Source organism: Aethalodelphis obliquidens, unplaced genomic scaffold (assembly GCF_003676395.1).
Source record: "Aethalodelphis obliquidens isolate GAN/ISIS:26980383/991018 unplaced genomic scaffold, ASM367639v1 scaffold47, whole genome shotgun sequence".
In the NCBI taxonomy this organism is placed as follows: Eukaryota; Metazoa; Chordata; class Mammalia; order Artiodactyla; family Delphinidae; genus Aethalodelphis; species Aethalodelphis obliquidens.
This window is the reverse complement of record NW_020837991.1, coordinates 15,219,305-15,240,679: the sequence shown is the minus strand read 5'-3', so window position 1 is coordinate 15,240,679 and position 21,375 is coordinate 15,219,305. Positions and strand designations below refer to the sequence as shown.

Genomic DNA, 21,375 nt, shown 5'->3' with positions numbered 1-21,375 from the left:
GTTCCTTCTGGCTGACATTTCAGGTTGACGCATTGAATCAGTCAGGACGGGCTAGGTTATGCTGTGGTAACAAGCAATTACAAAATCTCTGTGGCTTCAAACATCAAGATTCATTTCTTCTTCATGTTACGTGGCCCTCGTCGGTCAGCAGGGGAGCTCTGCACCTCTTAGACACTCAGGAGATACGACTGATGGAGCAGACACCATCTCAAACATTGCTAGTCACCAGGCCAGGAAGAAGAGGATTCTGGGAGACCACACCTCACTGTTAAAAGCACTCTGGTTTGGAGCACCACCCTCACAGTTCACTGGCCAGAGCTAGTCGCATGGCCCCACCCAACCACAAAGGGGTCGGGAAACACAAGGCGACACATTCCCAGTAGGAGAGAGACTTAGACATACTTGACGAGCAGCAGTCATGACCACCACACTCAGTCACATCCTTCTCCTTTCTTTCCTCTACTTCAGAAACTAGAAAGCCATATACACTGTTTTTCAGCTTCTGTTTCTCCTCGAAGAGTCCACATGGTCCTGGTTCTGGCCTGTGAGACCTAAATGGAACTCTGCAATGGGGACTTACCAGAAAGCTTTGGCTTTCTGGATAAAGGGGATTGGACACAGCTGTGGTATTTTTCATTCACTCTTATCCCTTCTTCCTGTCTGGAAGATGGAGGCAATGCCAGCATACGTAGCAACCACCTTGGCATGAACTCCCCAGCCGCCCCCCGCCCAAAAAAACCATGACAGAGCCAAAAGATGGGAAGAGTTTGGTTCCTTGATGATTTCAATGAACCGCTACACCAGCCCTGCACTGCCTACCTCTGGACATCTTGCTATGTGAGAAATATAAGCCCCTGTAGGCTTACGACACTGTAAGTCAAGCTTTCCTTTTTTTTTTTTTTTTTGTAGCTGAATGCAATCCTGAGACTGTCCTTATATGTTCTGAACTTCAAAAGAAAAAGATCCCCTTCAAAAGGATGTGTTACAAACACTCCAATATCATTAAAATATGATTTGGAGATTTCTAATACACGACCCTGTTTTAGACTACTTTTGGTTTTGGTCCTTTTGGTTGGCGTTTCATGTTGGCTCACTTTATCAGTCAGGATAAACTAGGTTGTAATGCAGTAACAAACAACCCCCCAAATCTCAAACCGCCTACCGCTGGACTTCTTGATGTGTGAGAAAACAAACACCTGTATGTTTAAGCCCTTGAAAGTCAATGTTTCTGCTTCTTATAGCTAGGTGCAGTCCCTACTAATACAGTCTTGCTTATTCTTGAATTGAAAAGGATGTGTTACCTGCAATCTGTGAATGTTTTCAGGTTTTCTTATGAAGGGTTATCTAGAGAGATGATTCCATATTAATACTTCCTTAAGAGTTCCCAGTGAACTTCCCACAGTCAGCTCCACCCATCTGAAAAAAGAAAACCTGCTAAAAATGTCTTTTACCACATTTTCATTCTCTTTCCCCTTTCCAAACTGAAGAACTCTCTAAAAGAAATCCTTTAATAAAAATATAAAGCCCCCATTCTGCGATTTTTTTAAAGCCTGGTTTTCATGCCTTTTGGGGGTACCTGGGACACGTTACAGAAGAAAATCTGTTGGAAATAAAATGAAGAGAAGAGAATATACTGCGGTTCTGAAAACTTTATGAAAGCCTTGGAACTAGCTATGAGACTACTTCCCTATCCTGAGAATTTTACATAATGTGGCTGAAGTCTCTCAGAATGCAAAACACGTTAGAAACTGTAACCTGCTTAACGTTAACCTTGACAAATTCAGGTTCTGTCTTGTGAATGAATGAATGCCTCCACTCTTGAGAACTCTAGACCTTGAACATCTAAGTTGAAGTAGGATGGCAGAAAGTTATCTTTATCTTTCTCTCTCCTTCCACCTTCCATCCCATCCCCATTCTCTCTTTAAATCTTTAACAGATTAAGTGAATGACTTTGACAAAAAAATCTAATGAGAAAGTGTTTTCAAAAGCACTTTTGGATTCCTCACTTCTCACCACTGGTGCTTCCCGGAAGGACAGCACTTTGCTTTATGACCATGTATTGATCTCTAATATCTTTATTGAACGTTGTCTCTTCTTTGCCTCCTACAGGCAAAGGGTGAGAGTTAGATAATAGTATTAATTTTCCAGACATCTGCACACGTTTAAGTGGCCTTTTGAAGTTTGAAAATCGTTTCTCTGTGAGCCCACCACAGGGCTAAAATGCCATTAAGGTCTCGACTGGAACAATACATAACAATCATAGCTGAAGAGCTCGGCTTGGCAATGAAAAGAAAACTCATTTATTTTGGTGGAGATTGAAATTAATGGAAGGTCCTTGCCCAACCGGTGCCAATGCCTCCAGGTTCTGGAGGTAAATGACAGGAATCAGGATGGCTGAAATCCACCCATCCAGGCTTCCCTGGTGGCACAGTGGTTGAGAGTCCGCCTGCCGATGCAGGGGACACGGGTTCGTGCCCCGGTCCGGGAAGATCCCACATGCCGCGGAGCAGCTGGGCCCGTGAGCCATGGCCGCTGAGCCTGCGCGTCCGGAGCCTGTGCTCTGCAACAGGAGAGGCCACAACAGTGAGAGGCCCGCGTACCGCAAAAAAAAAAAAGAAAAGAAATCCGCCCATCCTTGTTCACGTGTGTGGAAAGTCAGAGCCGGGAGAGGTCTCCATGTCACATGCAACGTGACGTGGAGGGTCGGGGAGCAGTCAAGTAATGGTGTTCATAAATATTTTTTAGCCATGGTTCATTGTGTAAGATCATAGAAGCCTGTGGTCCCCTTGTCAGAATAATGTTTTGCAACGTGTAAAATAGATGACATAGGGTTATAAAGGAAACTGATTATATTGAGGTCCAGTTGCTAAAATATTGAAAACATATATGACATAGTAATACATGTGCCTCATTTCTGAAGCATAAAATAACAAGCTCAAATGGAAGTTCTAAGTTATTTTTTATGTAATGATTCCAATATGAAATTTCTAGAGATATTTTCAAAAACTGTAATGTGACATGAAGATGTCTGTGATTTCTGTCAGTGACGAAGTCACCAGTTGATACCACTGAAGTTTGATGTCTGCATTTGTAGCTGAAGGAAATGCTAAATTTTCGTTCAAGTTTAGTGGAACTAAAGCTGCCTTTTCTTCCTCAGAGTTCACGAATGCTCTGAATTCTATCCATGGAATTAACAAGCCCTGAGAATCTGTATTTTCTGTTTCCTGGGAATTGCATGTCTGTGTAGTCACAAGGACAATTATTTGTCCTTGTAACTACTCATTCCTCCCAGTGGAATAAGTGCAGAGTTTAATATTAGACTTTAGAAAATATTTGGATGACTATACTTCATATTTGATGTTACCCCTGATCATTTCTTAACGGAGCATATACCCCGAGTTTGAGTCTGTGGGTCGTCTGGTGACAGCCACACTGCTTTTTTCTTGGCCCTCTTACAACTAATAACAGTGTAGGGCTAGAAGCACCTTGAAAGGTTTGTTTCTCCGCCTTCGTACAAGGCTTCCTGGGCAGGTGTTGAGACCCTACCAGAGACAATGACATTTTCACTGGCTCTACCCAACTTGCCACGGTCACCACACAGAGGTACCTGCTTTATAATCTGACATCTGAAACTCTCTGAGAGGAAAGGAAAACAGGTTTCAAGGAGTCTTGCATATATTTGCCTTAGGACTCAACATTGGTTCCCCCATGGAACATAGTTTTAAGGGACAGTAACTTCAAATTAACTCCTATAGGAATGTAATTATCAGGGACTTTCTTCAAATTTGAGAAAAGGAAGATTTAAAACCAGGAGAATGTCTTATTTCTTGTGGCATAGTAGAGAAACTGGTTTAGCTTGCCCCGTTTCGTAGTGATAAAGCAGCATTTGATAGCAGCAGCCCGTGTGATAAAATGATTATGGCAGCAGTGAGAATCTAATCAGAGAATTGATCTGCAGATTCCAATTCTGTAAGAGCCAACATCAGTCAACATAAATGTCAATAATGAGATCGGATTGAGAGCTGCCCAATCCCTTCAGATGATTCTGGGGTCTAGTGACAAATCAAAGAGATAAATGTGAAAGGGAATTGAAGACTCTCACAGTCACTCCATTGACAAGCAGCAGGCTACACGGTACTTTGGTGGCACATGACCGAATGGGTCCAGGCTAAAATTAATTGAGACAGATTGTTAAAGGATTTTCATATTGTAAGATATGTGGTACCAGTACCATGTGGTGTAATATAGTAACAGTTGTTATTGTAACTGGTAATTTATAGTTAGTCATGGCAGTTGAGGGAGGGGGCAGGAGAAACTTAGTGCACTTATTTATTGTACCTCCGGGAGGCCATGTCTAGAGAGTGCAGTAGCAAAGGAAACTGTCAGTTCTCAGGAAACGTTATATGGGATAGAATTCTGAAGTCATCATTTGCCATTTTATACACCTTTATCGATTGTCTGTCCAGGGTTTTTACTAAGAACTGGTCCTCAACCCTGTATCATGTTAAGGACCATGGACAGCAACAGGACAAGAGTCAGCAAGTGAATTTCAGGATCAAGAAAACCAGGGAGCATTAAGGCGTGTGGAGCTGCTAAGGAGTAGGGCAGGGATTCAGTGGGGTGGGCAGAGAAAGAAGAATGTGAATATAAAATGTCGCTCTGCCCACTGCCACCTGGGGCCATCTTGCTGCCTTAGCAGGAGACTCCTCCCAGATTTCCTGTCTAGGCAGGACTTCCTTTCAGGGCATGGGTGGCCGTCCTGTGGGGACAGAAAAGGGGATACATGAAAACAGGCAGCAACTTTGAAGTCGCTCCTGGCATTCTGATTGTAAAGCAACTGTGACTTAGAATTGACAAAACTGACTTTTCCTTGCGATATGTTTTTTTGTGTGTGTGTGTGGTACGCGGGCCTCTCACTGTTGTGGTCTCTCCCGTTGCGGAGCACAGGCTCCAGACGCGCAGGCTCAGCGGCCATGGCTCACGGGCCCAGCCGCTCCGCGGCATGTGGGATCCTCCCGGACCGGGGCACGAACCCGTGTCCGTTGAATCGGCAGGCGGACTCTCGACCACTGCGCCACCAGGGAGGCCCGCTCTATGTATTTTTTCTACCTCCGTCAGGTACCCTCTGTTGACACTTTCTGGAGTTTCAAATGGTCATTACTTATGTGCTACCAAAACGGTGGTTCTTCAGTGGAGGTGATCCTCATATTAGGAAGCTGTTTCACGACTGTTTGCAGGGGCAGGCAAGTGTCACTACTTGAGGATAGACAGGGAGGAAAAAGCATACTACTCTGTTATTGAAAAATTAGGTTAAAATTCAAAATTCCACTTTTACCCCAGTTAGGTTAGTAAAGGTAACAAATCAGATCCTTGTGTGATTAAGGGGTGTCTTTCAGAGTCTAATGATTATCAGAGAAGGTGATATCCAGGGCCCACTTCGTGGGTGTGAACCTGTGCAATCACATAGGGGCTTAGAAGGGCCCTGTGCGTGATTTAACGCTGTTCTGCCACCATCTTGAAATTCTTAATGTCTTTTTCACAAATGGGCCCCTGCACTGGGCTCCACAAATGACGTCACTCGTCCTGAAAAAAGCTAACATTTATTGAGCATTTAATATGTCCCAAGCATTTTAATGAATGGAGTCCCTATCACAGCCTTATAAATTCGGGAGTTTCTTCTCTTGAGCATCCAGTCTTCCATAAACTCCTGTGAACTAATATTGTTATTATTATCTATGAAGGAAACTAAGACTTAAAAGATGAAGTAATTGCCCCAAGCCACACAAAGCCAGAATCTGAACCCGAGCAGTATAACACCTGGGGCCATGTGCTGTCTGGGAGAGTAGCTAATTTGTGAACCTGAACCCAGGATTTACACTGAATGTTGAACAGCTGACTTTGCAGTTATTATCTTCTTTGTTTTAAATATGCCAACGAATCAAGGGTTTGGGTCCATTGGATTCCAGGTAATTGAGGTGTTTCAGTAATACAGTGAACGTGGCTCATGGACCTGAACTCACACTTGATGACACACTGGACGAGATATCTTCCGTGACTCAACCACCAGCTTTCTGAATAAGTGATTCACATCTTAACACAATGACGATACTTTTATGCACTCAAGTTAGAGGGTGTCTCATTTCATTAGTTTTCGATCAATAGAAAAGTATTTATGAAAAGAACTACAGCATCCCACAGAAAACAGCTGAACAAGAAAACAGAGATTTATATGGAATAAATGATTTGAAGCCCCTGGAATTATTAACATGGGGCATTTGAGGAGAAATATTTGTGGTTTCCAACTTACAGTCTGAGAAGAAAATTATTATCTTTAAAACTAACTAACTAGTAACAAGTGTTCAAAATGGATCCTGAATTCTAAATAATAATTACTTCTTGGCAATTTGAACTTTCCCATAGTTTCACAAATGAGTCTCAGGGCAGTTTCTTGTCTCTGTAACGCTTTGTAATATTTATAGATCTATAACTAATTTCTTTGTAACAGTTATTTATAGATCTCTAGCCAATTCCTCTGAAAAATAAGAACTCGCTTTTGGCATTCTCTGAGATTGAAAATGTTGCACACGTTATCACATGAAAGGAAGCTCAGAGAAAGATTAGTTCGCATCTTTTAAGAAAGTTTCCGTCAAAGCAGTTTATGAAAATCAATACATCTGTAGGGATTTGAGAACACAGAATAATTTTAGGATTATGGTAACTGGTGACTGTCTCAGAAGAAAATAGAGAGATTATGTTATTTGTATTTATGCATCAAATATCCATTTAATACTTCACAATTTCCACCCTGGGAGATTAGGAATTTCTCTTTCGACCTTCTTTCTGGGTGCCTGGTTCACAAATTCATAGTGTTTACTGAACATGCTTGATGAGAACAAAGTGTTCTGTGCCTGCTGAGTCTCAAGCAGAAATGGTAGAAGCATTGTTTTATGTCTTGTGGAGGATATGCCTTTTTACTGAATTTTCTGATGCAGTTGTAAACCCCCTAATCTGTCATACAGATGTCTGTAATATCATATCATGTACTTTTCTCTTGGATGTTACAGCTGAATCTTTAGTCAACTTACTAGAGGATTTGCTGGGGAAATCGAGGAGCAGTTTTGACTTGAAATTCTGGTGTCATTTCTAGCTCAGATTTTGTTTTCAGCAGCTGCTCCTAATTGCTTGAAACACACACACACAAAATTGAAATTTAAATATAGAATATATTTAGCAAACTGACAGAAAAATAAAAATAAATCCACTCGACTTGATAAATCCTACGTTAATAGCTGGAAACTACCATTTGCCAAGAAATGACTTAGCTCAGTGAAATGTATTTTACAGCTAATCCTTTAATGTCTGTTTTACATATTACCCTTCCCACTGTTAATATTGAACAATATTGTAAGCTAGTAATTTTATGCCCTATATTTCAAGTTGCTATTAGGAAGCTACATAAATAACAGTTTTCAACTGATTGTTTATAACACCCTGAGGCATTCCTTACCATGGGGTAAAGTAAGAGTGGATTTAAAAAAAAAACTGCTGTGGGGATGAGCTACAGAGAAACTGTGACTCAGATCTGTAGCAACAAAGCCTATAAAGCCAGCCGAAGTCATGAGTCTGAAACCCTGATAACAACAACTTCATATTAACTATCAAAGGAGCTGAGGCTACAGGCCTTCGCCGAACATTCAGCCAGAAACTGCCTTTACTTGACACGTCTTCACAAATGTTGTGAAATGAATTGGACTCTCCAGCAACTTGTCCCACTAGAACCAGGACTTCGGGCTGTAAAATACAGATGAGGGCTCATCACGGAAGTCATCTTCATCAACGCTCTGATCTATGTCTTACCCCAAACTCCCTGCAGGGAAAGACTGTGAGAGTGACTCTTACAGCCTGTGAAGGTCCCAGTGGTTATGTAATCTCCCAGACTCTGCATTTCAATTTGTTCTCATCTGTCCTTTAATCATGGCAGGTGGCACCCATCTTATAAATAATTCTGCAGGATTTTTTTTTTGGGGGGGTTCTCCGAAACACTGACAAGGCACTTTCTCTTCCTAGAAGATTCTCTTCTAGTGTCAAACAGTAGTCATTTGATGTTAACGTCTCCTCATCGAAGTTGCAAGAACAGAGCGGGACCCAGGTCTGGCTTCCTGCTGGCAGCCTGGATAATCATAGAACACTCTGGCATCACAGGAGGAGCCACTCTAGTTCTTCAGGATTAGTGACTAGAGATCTCTGGGTTGCAGGCAGCTCTCTGCACAGCCCTAGCATGCGGCGTGAGTGAGGACCCTGGTTGGAAACCCCTGGCACCCCTTTCAGGAAGAAGCATGACGAGAAGGCTAGAAGCTGTGGGTGTGTCCTCTGTGTTCACATTTGCTTAGGGACCCTTCCTGTCTCTTCTTCCAGTGCTTGTTTACGTACCTAAGGGCCATGGAGGCCCACAGCCAAGTTCAGCATTTGAAAAAAAATGTGTGGTGGGCAGAAGAAGAGGGGAGGAAACTTGTATTTTGGAGAGAGTGATGGGTTCAAATCCCAGCCTCTCTACTTTCTCACCCACCGTGTGACTTGCCACAGGTCCCTTGTTGCTGAGACATCCCTCTCCCCGCTCTCCTCCTTTTGAACTCGCCTCTGTCGTCTTGCTGAGCCATATGCAGAAAAATGTCACTCTGTCTCATCTCTGGACCTTTGTACAGGTTCTGCCCAGAAAGCCCTGTTTTCCTTTCTTGGTTTCTTCCCCTGAATCATCAGTTCTTGTTCGTAAAATCTCAACTTACCTATCGCTTCCCAGGAAAAGCCTTCCCAGAGCCCCCTGCTGAGTTTTCCATGGCACGTGACACTGAGGGTGCCCGGTGGCTTGTCCCACAAGCACCTTAACGGCAGGGACTGCGTTTGTCCATCGTTGTACCCTGGATTAGAGGACATAGTGGCAGAGGACGTCATGAGAGGCCCTGAAGTCTGTGCCCAGGTTCAGATCCCTGACCTGAACAGCTCCTTAACTTCTCTTGTTCCTCAGTTTATTCATCTGAAAAGTGGAGCTCATAATAGATTCTACCTTGTTAGGTGATCCTGAGGATTAAATAAGAAAAAAATAATGTCTTTTTTTTTTTTTTTTTTTTGCCTTAGCAAGGCATGTAGCAAGCACTCTATAAATGCTTGCTGTTTCTTTCAGTTTTATTTTTCAGTGAGATCCAAATATTTATATACAGAATTGCGTTTCCCTGAAAACAATGTAGAGACCTAAGAGGGAAACATCACCGATAACAAAAAGATTATCAACAATAATCACCCTCATAGGGAAAGTATATTTTTGAATAAATGAATGATTTATGTTTAAGCATAGTGAGTGAAGATATCACATTGTACTTAGAGTTATTTCTATTTTTAATTCTACGTAGTTTATCTTGTCTAATTAATTTATATTGTTATTTTAGTAAGTTGCTTCTACCAAGCTATCATTAACCAGGTTTAATTGTAGAATTAACGATATAAACTCTGCAGTCAGACTGCCTGGGATTTAAATATGGTTTATATGACCTTAGACAATATTTTTAGCTCGGTGCCTCAGTTTCCTCACCTGTAAATGGGGATAATAACAGCCCTTACTGTGAATTGTGATAAGGATTTACAAGGATAATATGCATGAAATAGACACTTAGTGCTAAAAAGAGCTCGGTGGTCACAGCTGTTGTTGTTATGATTATTTCTTTTTCGTTATGGCTTATCTGCCTCTGAGAAAGGCTCTGGGCAGGAAAGTTCCCAAGGCAACATAATTCACTTAATGGGAGTGACCCAAATTGTGGGGGCTTTGCACTTCGGCAGAAATAAGCAACTCATCCCGCAAAAGAGACCAATGAGGATATCAATTACCTTCCTTCAGGGGAAGAGTGAACAGAACGTGGTAGAGTTTGGACATAGCAGTAGGCAGATCTGGGAGAGAATCCTGGTTCTGCCACTTACTGGAATATAGCCTTGTGACGCTGGATAGCATCCTTAGTATTGGTTGAGTTCTTCATCCGTAAAAATTAAGATCTTAGCTTCTTCCACACAATAGCATGAGGATTCATGAGATAAGATCAGGGAAGGGACTCCACTCAGTGCCCTTCTTCCCCCATAGGGCAGGAGGTAAATCATTTCTTCTTAATAAACAGTGCACTGGACTCCAGTGACCGTCAATGCTATTTCCAATAAGTCTGGTAAAAATAGAAGGTCAAGTTGTTTTTCTCCCTAATTCGTTTAGTTCCGTGAAATCAGAGGAAAAATTTGTTCCCCCACATGTAAAAGTCAAAAAGCTTCAGAAATCCAGGAGAGTTTTCAAAAATCAAGCTTGATTAAAAATATAAAATGCAGTGTAGATAATTTTACAAAACAGCAGGGGCAATTGGAAAGCACTTATTAAAGTACCTGTTAAAGTAATTAGTGATAAAAATGGAAATTTCAAGGCACTTCTGTATCTCTTAGATCCCAGAATAGGCTCAGACTGTGCTGAATCACTTCCTCTCTCAGATCAGAGTCACAGAAAAAGACAAAAGAGAAGCTTCAAAGAGTTTTAGGATTGGGAGGCAGGTGTGAACCACTCTTAGGGACTGGCTCTTCCCAGGTCTGAGTGAGCTGAAGCCCTTACCATACATCCTGTTTCCCAACACCTGTCACTTTGCTGTTACATGTTAAATACTTCTGATTCCTTTTTGTTTGTTTATGTAAAGAGACCAAGGGATTTGGGAGCTTGACAGGGAGACCTAAGCCCGTATGGCCTGAATCTTTATTGCACAGAATATTATCTTACTTATATTTAACTGTGTTGCCACACTGACCCCTACCCTCACCGCCCCGTCTCCGTATCACTCTTCCTGTACCATGACCTCTTTTGCATATCCTGCCTTAAAATTGTCTGTTTTTTTCTCATCTGTGTGTCCGGGCACCTCATTCATATCATAGGCTCCACTAACGGGCTTCTTTGAGTCTGTTCATAGTTCATAGGCAGGACTCTTACATAGTAGATGCTTCATGAATGCTTCTTGTTGGACTAATTAGAGTGGAGACTCCTGAGGGCAAGGTCTGCTGTTTATATCCTCATCCATCATCTCGCTGGTCCTCTCCCAGCAGGACCTCAGGGCACTGTTAATGGAATTTCAAAAGATAGGACAGATTTGAGACACTCCAGTCATCAGTCTGAGCTGCAGAAGCCCCAAATAAACTTCCTAGTAACCAAACCAAATGCTCCCTTAGGCAGCCACTGGGTAATCTGGTTGTCATGGTAGCAGGGACCCTTGAAGAAGGTTTTGAATATAGCTGTGGAATAATTGTTTCGAAAGCGTGTATAACCTTGGATCCCGAGGAAGTAGAAAAGAGCCATGTCATATGCAGAGGCACCATCCACAGTGAAACGGAATGCATCAGAACGGGTCACAGAAAGACGGATATGCAGGGCAAGTCTGAACGTTGTCAGGGAAAATAATAATTGCATCAAGGACTGGTGTAGATGGCTAAAAAAAAAATTAGCTATAAAAATTTCAGACTCTGAAGTGAGATCAAATCTTGATGGACATATTTTTTAAAGGACCTCTAAGAGAATATTCGAAAGGCATGCTCTGTGTCGCATCAGCAAGATGACCGAATGCAGATATTACGTTTTATCTTTGTATCCCCAAATGGAAATTATGGCATAATTAATTAAACATCAGCTTTTATCCAAAAATATTTTGTCCTAGGCTCAAATTTTTGTGAATCTAAGAAAGGACTATATAATACTCAGTTACATAATACGCAGTTATGTAATGTTCAGTTTTATAATAAATTCTTAATGGAACAGAACGAAACCTCTGAAATGTGAACTAGGGGTCTGCCACAATATCTCTTGATGGGGTTTGGAAGGGCTGACGAAAAATCACACTTCTGAGTGTGGCAAAATGTAAATAAAAGTGTAAGTCTAGTGTGTGAGAAAGATACAACTGGGGGGTTTTGGGACGATCTTCTGGGGAGTAAAGCTTCCAAAGAAAAATTATCTTAATCAGGCTTCGAGTCATTTTAGGACATTTCCTTGGATTTCCTTTCAGAGCCTTGTGCATACCTGTGAAAACCGCCTTATTACCCAACAGAAGGAACAAGGAGATGTCTAATTCAAGCCATGTTTAGCACAAGTCTCTTAAATATATACCAAATCCACCACACACGTTTTCTACAGAGGATATCCAAGAAAGGTGAACTCACAGGAAAAGCCATGAAATTGGCAAAATCCAAAGATGCTCGTAGGATTTCAGAATTCCGTACTCCAGACTGGCTTCCCTTGTGCTGGGATAAAAGGGGATGAAACACACTGCCTGGGGACCAGCATGGGCTGAATTGAGGGAGCAGCGGTGGGGCTCTAGGAAGCTCTCCGGAAGCTGTGAGTTGAGGTCAGATCTCCAAGGTGGAGGCAGGACAATGTGAAAACAAAGCCACGGCTGACGAAGCAGTAAATTCTTCATCCAAGAAATCAGCCTAGGATCCAGGCCACAATGAGACAGGAAGGAAGGGGGCAGGGTACAACTATTAAAAGAATGACACAACATTGAGAAGAACAGGATACGCCGAAAACCGGTTAGAACCAGTTAGAACCGGTCCAAGATGGCAGAAGATTTGACTTCCAGTGGACCTTGAGCCTCCTCATCCGCTCACTGTAATGCATTAGGTAAGTGACACACCCGCGGGCGCCATGACAGTTCTGAGGCCAGCCATAAAATTAGGCCAAAAAGTGAGCGATGCCACAATTCTTGGAAATCCCTGCTCCTTCCCCCAAATAGCTGGAATAATCCCTCCCACCCTTTAGCCTGTGAAATTACCCAGCCCGGAAAAACTGACCACCCATATTTCGGTGCCGCCTCCCACCTTCTGAGACGGCCCACACTCTGTCTCTAAATAAACCTGCTTTCACTTTACTACGGCTCGCTCTTGGATTCTTTCCTGCACGAAGCCAAGGACCCTCACTTGGTGGCCCACCCCAGGGGCTCACTCAAGACCTAGGACACGACCATCCTCTCACGCCCCATTTTTCCTACAACTAGATCTGTGAGGGAGGGTGATTCCTAAACAAGGTCAAGTACAAATGAGCAGCCAGCCAAGATGGGGCAGTGAGAGCAGCAGCGCTCAGCAAGGGAGCAGGCAAGAGCGGTTGAGCATAGGCTCTGAGACAAGAAGTGACCAGGGGCAGCTGCTGGCATTGTGTCTCTTGGGGAGAGTGTTGAATGGCTAAAGATACCAATGGTGAGTGGGCAAATCCCAAGAAATTTTTCCACTCCTAAATACCCTACCATGCAGTTTTTTGAGAGTAGAAAAATACCTTCTGATGGGTGGTAGAGTGCATTAGGAATAGAATTCAGGGAAATGTGGTCGGTAAAGAAGTTGAGGCCTAGATCATTTGGCAATAGCAGAACTCATCACTTCATAAATAAAATAGGAATTCAGGAATTGTGGGCAGAGAAGCCATCCCATTTGACTGGGAGACCTTTTCCACGGGGGGAGAAAGAACTCTAGAGAATATGAAACAGGACAGGGTAGAATTCAGGATCGTGGTACCGTAGCATCTACCAAGCTTGAGTAAATCAAGGGGATTGAAGCAGATCAGATGAAAAACACTAATTCACATTCACCTTTTGTGGTGGAACCTAAATTACCCATGTCGGTAGTGTCCATTAATCAGATATATGCCATAGTCACTCTCATAATTTCTTTTTTACAGGTATTTGGTTTTCTTAGTTAGAGGGGAGAATAATTGTATGCATGATTATGGTATTAGCTTAATTCTCTCACCAGATCTGAATGAAGATAAGGGAGCGATGGTTAAACAATCCTTTCTGTATGTTCCTCTTTACATCTGAAATCCTGAAATGAAAAACTTCACACAATTCTTTTCAAACTTTAGGGAGTGCATCAGTAAATACAAAAGCTGCTCATCACCCTATTTCACTTGGTTTTTCCAGTATGGTTTCCCATGTTACCCACATTTCTCAGATAATCTGCTTTTTAACCTCACCTTGTGTCACTAAATAAGGACTCAGTGTCGCCCTGGCCTCAGCAATCACTGCTTTCCAGTCGTGACATCGTCTCGGTACTGAGCAAAAATCCAAAGGCAGAATTCTGTTAAATGCAACAAGCCTTCACTAAGCATCTGAAGAAGTGCAGCTCCGTGAGTGAGGAGAGATACAAAAAATGGCAAAGCAGCCCTCCAGCCCCACTCTGAAAGGCCAGGCACACCTTGGTCTCAGTCTCGGCTGCCATCGTTAGCTGGAGAGCTGCAGAGCCATCCGGGCTACTGTGAAAGGGGCCACTCCACCTCCATCCCACCAGATAATGCACAGCTGGTCTCAGGTGCAGTCCTTCTCGGCCTTGAATTACAGATTCAAAACCGTAAAATAGAAAAAAGAACTGGCTGACTGAAGGCAGATTAATCCACCAAAAATTATGACCCCAGCTTGTATTTCTGGCCCCGGCGGCTCTGGCATTGCCAGGTCCCCAAAGCTGACCATCGTATCTTACTCTGTTGTGAGGCATGTGTTCAGACTGTGGATTGATCTACACCATGGCTTGTCACACAGCTCCTCACCCCTGCCCCTGCATCGTGACACAAAGTAGGCCTCTTCTCCATGAAGCTGAAAATCCATGTGTGAATATGTGTTTCTGAATGTGAATATAATGTGTGTATATACATAATGTGTGCATGTGAATTTATGTGTGTATGTGTGTCTTTATTTAGTGACTGCTCTGTTCGCTATAGAGTGCTTATCTCAGAAAAGGGTGACATCAGCCAGTTAATATTAATCCTGATAACAAACAACCCCCCAGATGATTTATGGCGCAAACCCAGTGCAGGTTTCTTTCTCGTGGAAAGTCCAAAAGAGGTACTTCTGGTCCCAGGGCAGCTCTTTTCCATTGACTATTCAGAAATCCAGACTCCTCCTGCCTGCTGGCTCCATCTTCAACACGTGACTTCTGTGATTGCTGTGCTGAGTTGGCTGCATCAAACTGGTGGAAGGGGAAAGAGGGTGGAGCACCGCATATGGGAGATATTCCTGGGCCAGGACGGGTATCACTTTTGCTCATACCCCATCGGCTGGAACTACCCCTGTCACATGGCCACACCTAACTGCAAAGGGTGTTGGGAAATGTAGTCCAGCTGTGTGGCTAGAGGGTAGAGGGAATGGGTTCCATGACACCTAGCCAGCCCCTGCCACAGGGACAAAGCAGAAATCGAGGGCTTGGCCTGCATTCTCATGGAGCTGGTCACCCCATTAGGGAAATAGACCCTGCAATACAGGAGCAATTCAGCAATTACGCACTTCAGATAAAGGGCCAAAATGATGGAGGACATAATCCATCTGAGTGAGGAATCCACTGGGGGCTAGAGATGACAGACAACCCTACAGGCAGGTTTCAGTGCAATCCTGAATAGTGAGCAGGCTTCAGACAGGTGGGCAGGAGCAGGGAGAGTGTGCTATAGGCAGACGGACAAAAGCACCAGCTCAGAAGTGAGAGGGGCCCATTCTAGAGACAGTGAAACCAGTCTGGCAGGAAGGGAGGGGTGAACAGTTACCATGAAAGGAAGCATTTGAGTGAAAAGATCTCACTGGCCTTTAGTTTGAGAATGTGTGAGGCTGGGAGTCTCTATTTCTAAGACCAAGTGAAATCTCAGTTACTGAGATAGTATAAGAAGTGATGTGAGGTCAATTTCAAATCTATACTGAGTAATATTGTTCTCTCTCATGTCTAAACGCACACACACACACGCACACACACACACACACACACACACCAAAATCATGTCCGAGTCAAATCCAGGATTCATCCAGATTCGTAGGCTAAAGATTTCAAGTTTGAAAATTTTCAGGTGGGAGATTTTATCTGAATGGACACTTATTCAGTATACATGAACTGTAGGTAGGTAGTCATGTGATAGTGAATTTGCCCTCAAACTAAGCAGGTGGACTTCCTTGAAGAGGCAGGGGTACTCTCCTGTCAGTTATACTCTGTCAGTGATTTTAATTGATTTCCTTATGTATATATTCTACCTGAATTAAGGCCAGATAACATACAACACCAGTTTGAAAAGTAATATTCTCTCTCCCTCTCTCTATGGGAATTTATTTATTATATATGTATATGTAGAAAATATAAACCTTTCATAAAAATACTTATTATAAAAGTATAACACCTAATGTATTGTGAGCTTTTGTGGTTATTTAACCATGAAGGATGTTTATGTGAAAGGATGATATTTACCTTTTATTTTCTTACCTACAGCCTTAACACAGAAGTAGATTTTATTTTCCTCTAAGTCAGTTTTTATTCTCCTTACATACATGTAAACTATAACAACAAATGATTCCTTTGTACCTTAGCATTTAAGAAATTACCAACTCTCTTATTTGTAGTGAGGTGGATGGACCTAGAGTCTGTCATACAGAGTGAAGTAAGTCAGAAGAGAAAAACCAAATACCGTATGCTAACACGTATATATGGAATCTTAAAAAAAAAAGGTTCTGAAGAACCTAGGGGCAGGACAGGAATAAAGACGCAGACGTAGAGAATGGACTTGAGGACACGTGGAGGGGAAGGGTAGGCTGGGACGAAGTGAGAGAGTGGCATGGACATATATACACTCCCAAATGTAAACTAGATAGCTAGTGGGAAGCAGCCACATAGCACAGGGAGATCAGCTCAGTGCTCTGTGACCACCTAGAGGGGTGGGATAAGGAGGGTGGGAGGGTGACGCAGAGGGAGGGGATATGGGGATATATGTATATGTATAGCTGATTCACTTTGTTATACAGCAGAAACTAACACCATTGTAAAGCAGTTATACTCCAATGAAGATGATAAAAAAAAAAAAAGAAATTACCAACTCTCAGTTATGACAATTAATTGGTATAAGCCTATGTAAATTTCACAGTACTATCTTATTTATTATCCTTTCTGACTATGGCAATACCTCTCCCTACCTGAGAGGTAGGTTAAGTAGCTCCTTCCATCCCTTTGTAACAGGCAAGGAATCTGAGACAAAGAGGTTCAATTACATCCTGAGATCTGGTAAAATCTGTGCCTTCGGGCTGAAACTCAGGTCCCCTTGCCCTAGGATCTGTCCCCTCTCCTTCATGACTTCACTTATTTCAATGGAGAGAACTGACCATTTGCATAAAAATACCTAAAATAGAACCTCATTTAGGAGGATGGGTTTATATATACACATATTCATTCAGAAAGCAAAACAATGACATCATATATCTGGTAAGAAGTGTAACCATGAACTGAATAAGAAGTCAGATATCTAATCTATAAGGACTCTTCCCCCAAATCACATGGTATACCACTCAAAATCATCATTTCTTTTGTTGAATGTCATTTCCCGTAAATTCTTTGACTCTTTGCATATTGATAAATGTGTTCTTAAGTCTTAGAATGTTATCATTCTTTTGGCACTCTCTCAATCCTTAAAACCTGTATGTGGGTGGAGAAAATATAGACATCTTTTTCTTTATGGACTACAGCAAGCACCAGTTGGGTACTTACTGAGTACGACACGTTGTGTGACAGATCCCGGGGCTTAAAATGTCTTTGATTCTAGAGGGAGCTCGAGATAAGGATTATAAATATTGTGCAGAAACAACATCCTGGCTCTAGTTACCTATTGATGTCTTGGCATTGTTGGAGAAATTAGAATCTTCAAAATAATGGAAAACCAGATATCTAGGATTTATGTTCTTTTTGGTGAAAGTAACTCCACAAACACAAATTGAGAGAAGCAAGAGTATAAGTCTGAAGCAAATGATTTTAAGCTCTACTGATAAGAAGGAGAACTGATCCATAGCAGAAAAAAAAAAAAAAAAAAACCTGCCTTTATTCCTGCAGATGGTTGCAGTGCAATGCTACCAGAGTGCTTATCCTTCAGTAGGTGCTGAATAGATGTTTGTTGAGTGACTAACTAACCAGGTACGCAGGGCTTTCACACAAGTTCAACCTGAAGGAAAATGGGGAACAGTAAATATGGCTCATTTTAGTGGAGTTCACAGCCCTGCTGACAACATGGTGGATCTGCTGGGACAAACTGACCCTTGGGCAACCCCTGCACGCTAAGATGATCCTAGCATTAATTATTGGCAGAGAACTAGTCATCTCCCAGATCAACATCAGTATGCAGCAAGGCCTTTCCGGGGAAGAAAAGGAGTAGAAACACTTTTCAGAGATGAGGGAGGCATCTCAGCCACGTTATTTACTTATTCGATTCGATTTTTCAGTGTCTGAAGTCACAAAAGTTGTAACCAAGACAAACCAGGCTGTGAGTACCATTTTTAAAATGTCATCAGCCTAGCAGAAACATTAGACATAAATCACGAGTTTTATTGTATTTGCAATTAAAAAGATCAAATTTAATATCTACAGAAAAGCCTTAATAATTAGGATAAAGATTAATACAGTGAAATGTCCCTGGTTTAGCAGGCCACCCAAGCAAAGCTGAAATAAAGAATTGAGTATATAATCGAATAGCATGTGAATATTAATGCACAAAGCCCTCCAAGTCCCCAGATCCCTAATGCAATTATTTTCTATTCACATTAATTGTTCCTAACAGATGACATTAATGACTTTGAGTTAAAATGTGTGCGAGGGAAGATGTCACAAGATCAGTGCTGTTTAGAAATAAGGTCACTTTTATAATCATTTGCTCAGATTTTAACCACTACTCAACATAATAAGGTTAACATGGTGAATGCTTTTTAATGTGAGTATCAAAAGTTAATTTAATGTTAGTATCAAAAGCCAATAAGTGTATTGGGGTATTCACATTTTTCTTGCTGTTTCTTCTTCCTTACTACTTATTTTCCAACACATACCGACAGACTGTGAAAGTGTGATTATTGTTTATAATGTGTAATTGCACATGTGTATATATAGAACACTGATAAACTCAGATAAACTTTTTTGAGTTAGGATATGTTATCTAATCTAGAAATGTCAACTCTTTTGAGATTTACCTGTCCAAGGCAAGATTTGAAACAAACAATTAAATCAACACTGTTCAAAATTTCTGCCTGTTTTTACCCAGAAACTTCACTCACGCATCTTAGATCTTTCAACCGGGGATTTGCTCTCAGATGTGGAAAGAAGCCGGAGTCTGACGCACTCACGAACTGACGTTGAAATGCACGTGAGTTTCCCTGTCGCCTTCAGAACACTTGTTCAGGTTGTTCTTTTCCTTCCTTCCATCAGAAATGATGGCACAAGTGAACCATAAAGCGCATCCTTGAAGCACTGTCAGGCAGATTAAAAATACTTTCCTTTCTTGTGTTCTCTGCAATTCAATATCATGTCCCCCAGCTGACGAAGTAAGCAGAAAGCGTCACTCTCGGCAAAAATATCATAAATCTTGCCTCGTCCCCAAGATACCTTTTTGGGTATTGATTACATCTCAAAGTCTCTGAGAAATGGCCAAGGAGCTTTTTATTAAAGCCCATGTCCCATATTACTCATCCTACTTTTATGATATATTATGTATGAACTTTTAAAAATTCATGGTCTGTACTTTTTTTTTCTTCAGCTAGGGTTATCTTTGTGCTTATTTGGCAAAACTTTAACCAGCGTGGTTTTTAACTCTCATTGACATAAAAAAAGTATCTTAAAAAACACAAGAGCCAAATAAATATATAATGAAAAGTGTTAGGCTTAAAACAATGACAGATGGACATTTGTGGATGACTGGCCTTTTATTTTACTGTATAATTTTATAAGTGTAGCTAGGAGGGTCTATATCGAAGGTAAATATTCTCAAGTTAGATTGGAATTAAATGTCAGTGGAATGCTGTCACTTTAAACATTCATGAAGACCTTAATGGCATCCAATCTATAATATGGCCTTAAGATCAGGAGTTTTTTTAAGTTGCAGTTTTTATCCAAGAAATCCTTGCCTTCATTCTCTGTGTCTCTCTCCTTTTTTTAACTAAAATTATGGATTTTGTATTGCATTTCTCATAGTAAGGATGTTAAAGCATACGAGTGCTTCAAGGTGGTAATCTAAAATACACTATGGGAAAAAGACACTTTGAATAGTGTAAATGGTATACTTTGCCAATTAAATCAACACAATTAAGATAATTAAAAGATAAAACAACATACATCTTGTGGCAAAGAAGAATTTTAATGATTTTAAGAATTTTAATGATAATCATTATCTATTACTAATTACGACTCTTCTCAGGAGGATGTTTTGGAAGGAAGTCTGTATACGTGCAGGAGTTCTGCTGATTGTCAGGGGCCTTACTTGGAGCTATCTCATAGAGGCTGGGACCTGGGCCTGACATCAGAATGTTGTATTGACTGGGTGACCTTGGACAAGATTTGAACACCTCAGTGCCTCAGCTTCCCCTACTGGAAAATGAGAAAAAATGATGATTTTTTTCTATTTCTGAGAGATGTAGTGAGGATTAAATAAGATAATATATAAAATGTACGTAACACAGTAGCTGCTAACAGTTAGGAGCCATAACGAGGTCTCCGCTGCTTTAGCCCTCTTGCGTTCTTAAGTATTTGGCCGCGTGCCACGGCCACAGAAGAACATGGCGAAGGTGGAGAATGAGAATAGAGCAAAGTGCCTACTGGTGTGTCTCTGCAGAAGGTCACGTCAGTGACCCGTGGAAATAAAGTACACACACTTCTGGCTGTTTCTCATCACAGCGCCCATGTGTAAGACCACGATGGCATATTAAGAAGTGTAATGCATGGTCCCTTAGGGAGGCTATAAAGCATAATTTTGTTGAAAAGCCAAGACACACACATATTTAAAAAAGAAACATTTTTAGTAATAGTAGTAAAACCTGACAGTTACTAAGTTTTGCTGTCACTAATAGTTACTAAGTATCATTAAGCGAACTACTACTAATTGGCAGGGACTGTTCACTCTTCACATTGATCTTATGTGGTAGGTGCTTTCATTATCTCCAGGTAGAAAGAAGGAAACTGAGGCATGGAGGAGTTAAATAATTTTCCCAAGGTCAAAGAGTTAGCCAGTGAGAGAGCCAGGATTTAAACCTTATAAGTGGCCTTGATGTTCAACCGCTCAATCACAGAACAGTTATTTATTGGAGCAGGTAATCCTACATGATAATCATGTGCTGATGAGGGAAGAAACTTCAGGACAGAGGAGCTCACTTTTCAGCCATGATGTCAGAGATTCTGGGTCGCTTATTAAATTCCAACTTTGGTTGCCCAAGGTCAGGGAAAGGTGGGAGAATTTACCAGTAGAGAGGACTCGCCCCTTCCTCTTCTTGGCAAAGAATTACTCTGTAATCACCCCACCACACACACACACACACACACACACACACACACACACACACACACACA

The 21,375-nt window shown here is 41.6% G+C and overlaps 1 protein-coding gene and 1 long non-coding RNA gene across 25 annotated transcripts in view; one reads left to right on the top strand and one right to left on the bottom strand.

The window, feature by feature from the left end:
• Positions 1-21,375, top strand: part of NCKAP5 (NCK associated protein 5) — a 1,064,528-nt gene that overhangs the window by 933,642 nt on the left and 109,511 nt on the right. For all 6 annotated transcript variants that reach the window (XM_027082618.1, XM_027082617.1, XM_027082619.1 and 3 more), the window contains one exon: positions 19,082-19,183. In XM_027082618.1, the coding sequence (XP_026938419.1) occupies positions 19,082-19,183 (102 nt within the window). The remainder of the gene's footprint in view (positions 1-19,081; positions 19,184-21,375) is intronic.
• LOC113607336 (uncharacterized) overlaps positions 929-21,375 on the bottom strand; it is a 23,186-nt gene continuing 2,739 nt past the window's right edge. For 2 of the 19 annotated variants that reach the window (XR_003427898.1, XR_003427894.1), the window contains 8 exons: positions 19,078-19,353; positions 14,239-15,006; positions 14,018-14,152; positions 13,795-13,866; positions 12,217-12,486; positions 9,967-11,124; positions 8,784-8,915; positions 7,204-7,791 (listed from right to left, as the gene is read on the bottom strand). This is a non-coding gene — a long non-coding RNA (uncharacterized LOC113607336). Of the gene's footprint in view, positions 1,417-4,225; positions 4,760-5,581; positions 7,182-7,203; positions 7,868-8,783; positions 8,916-9,876; positions 11,125-12,216; positions 12,487-13,794; positions 13,880-14,017; positions 14,153-14,238; positions 15,007-17,547; positions 17,824-19,077; positions 19,354-21,375 lie in introns of those variants that run through there. The other 17 variants (XR_003427909.1, XR_003427911.1, XR_003427905.1 and 14 more) reach the window with 17 other exon arrangements.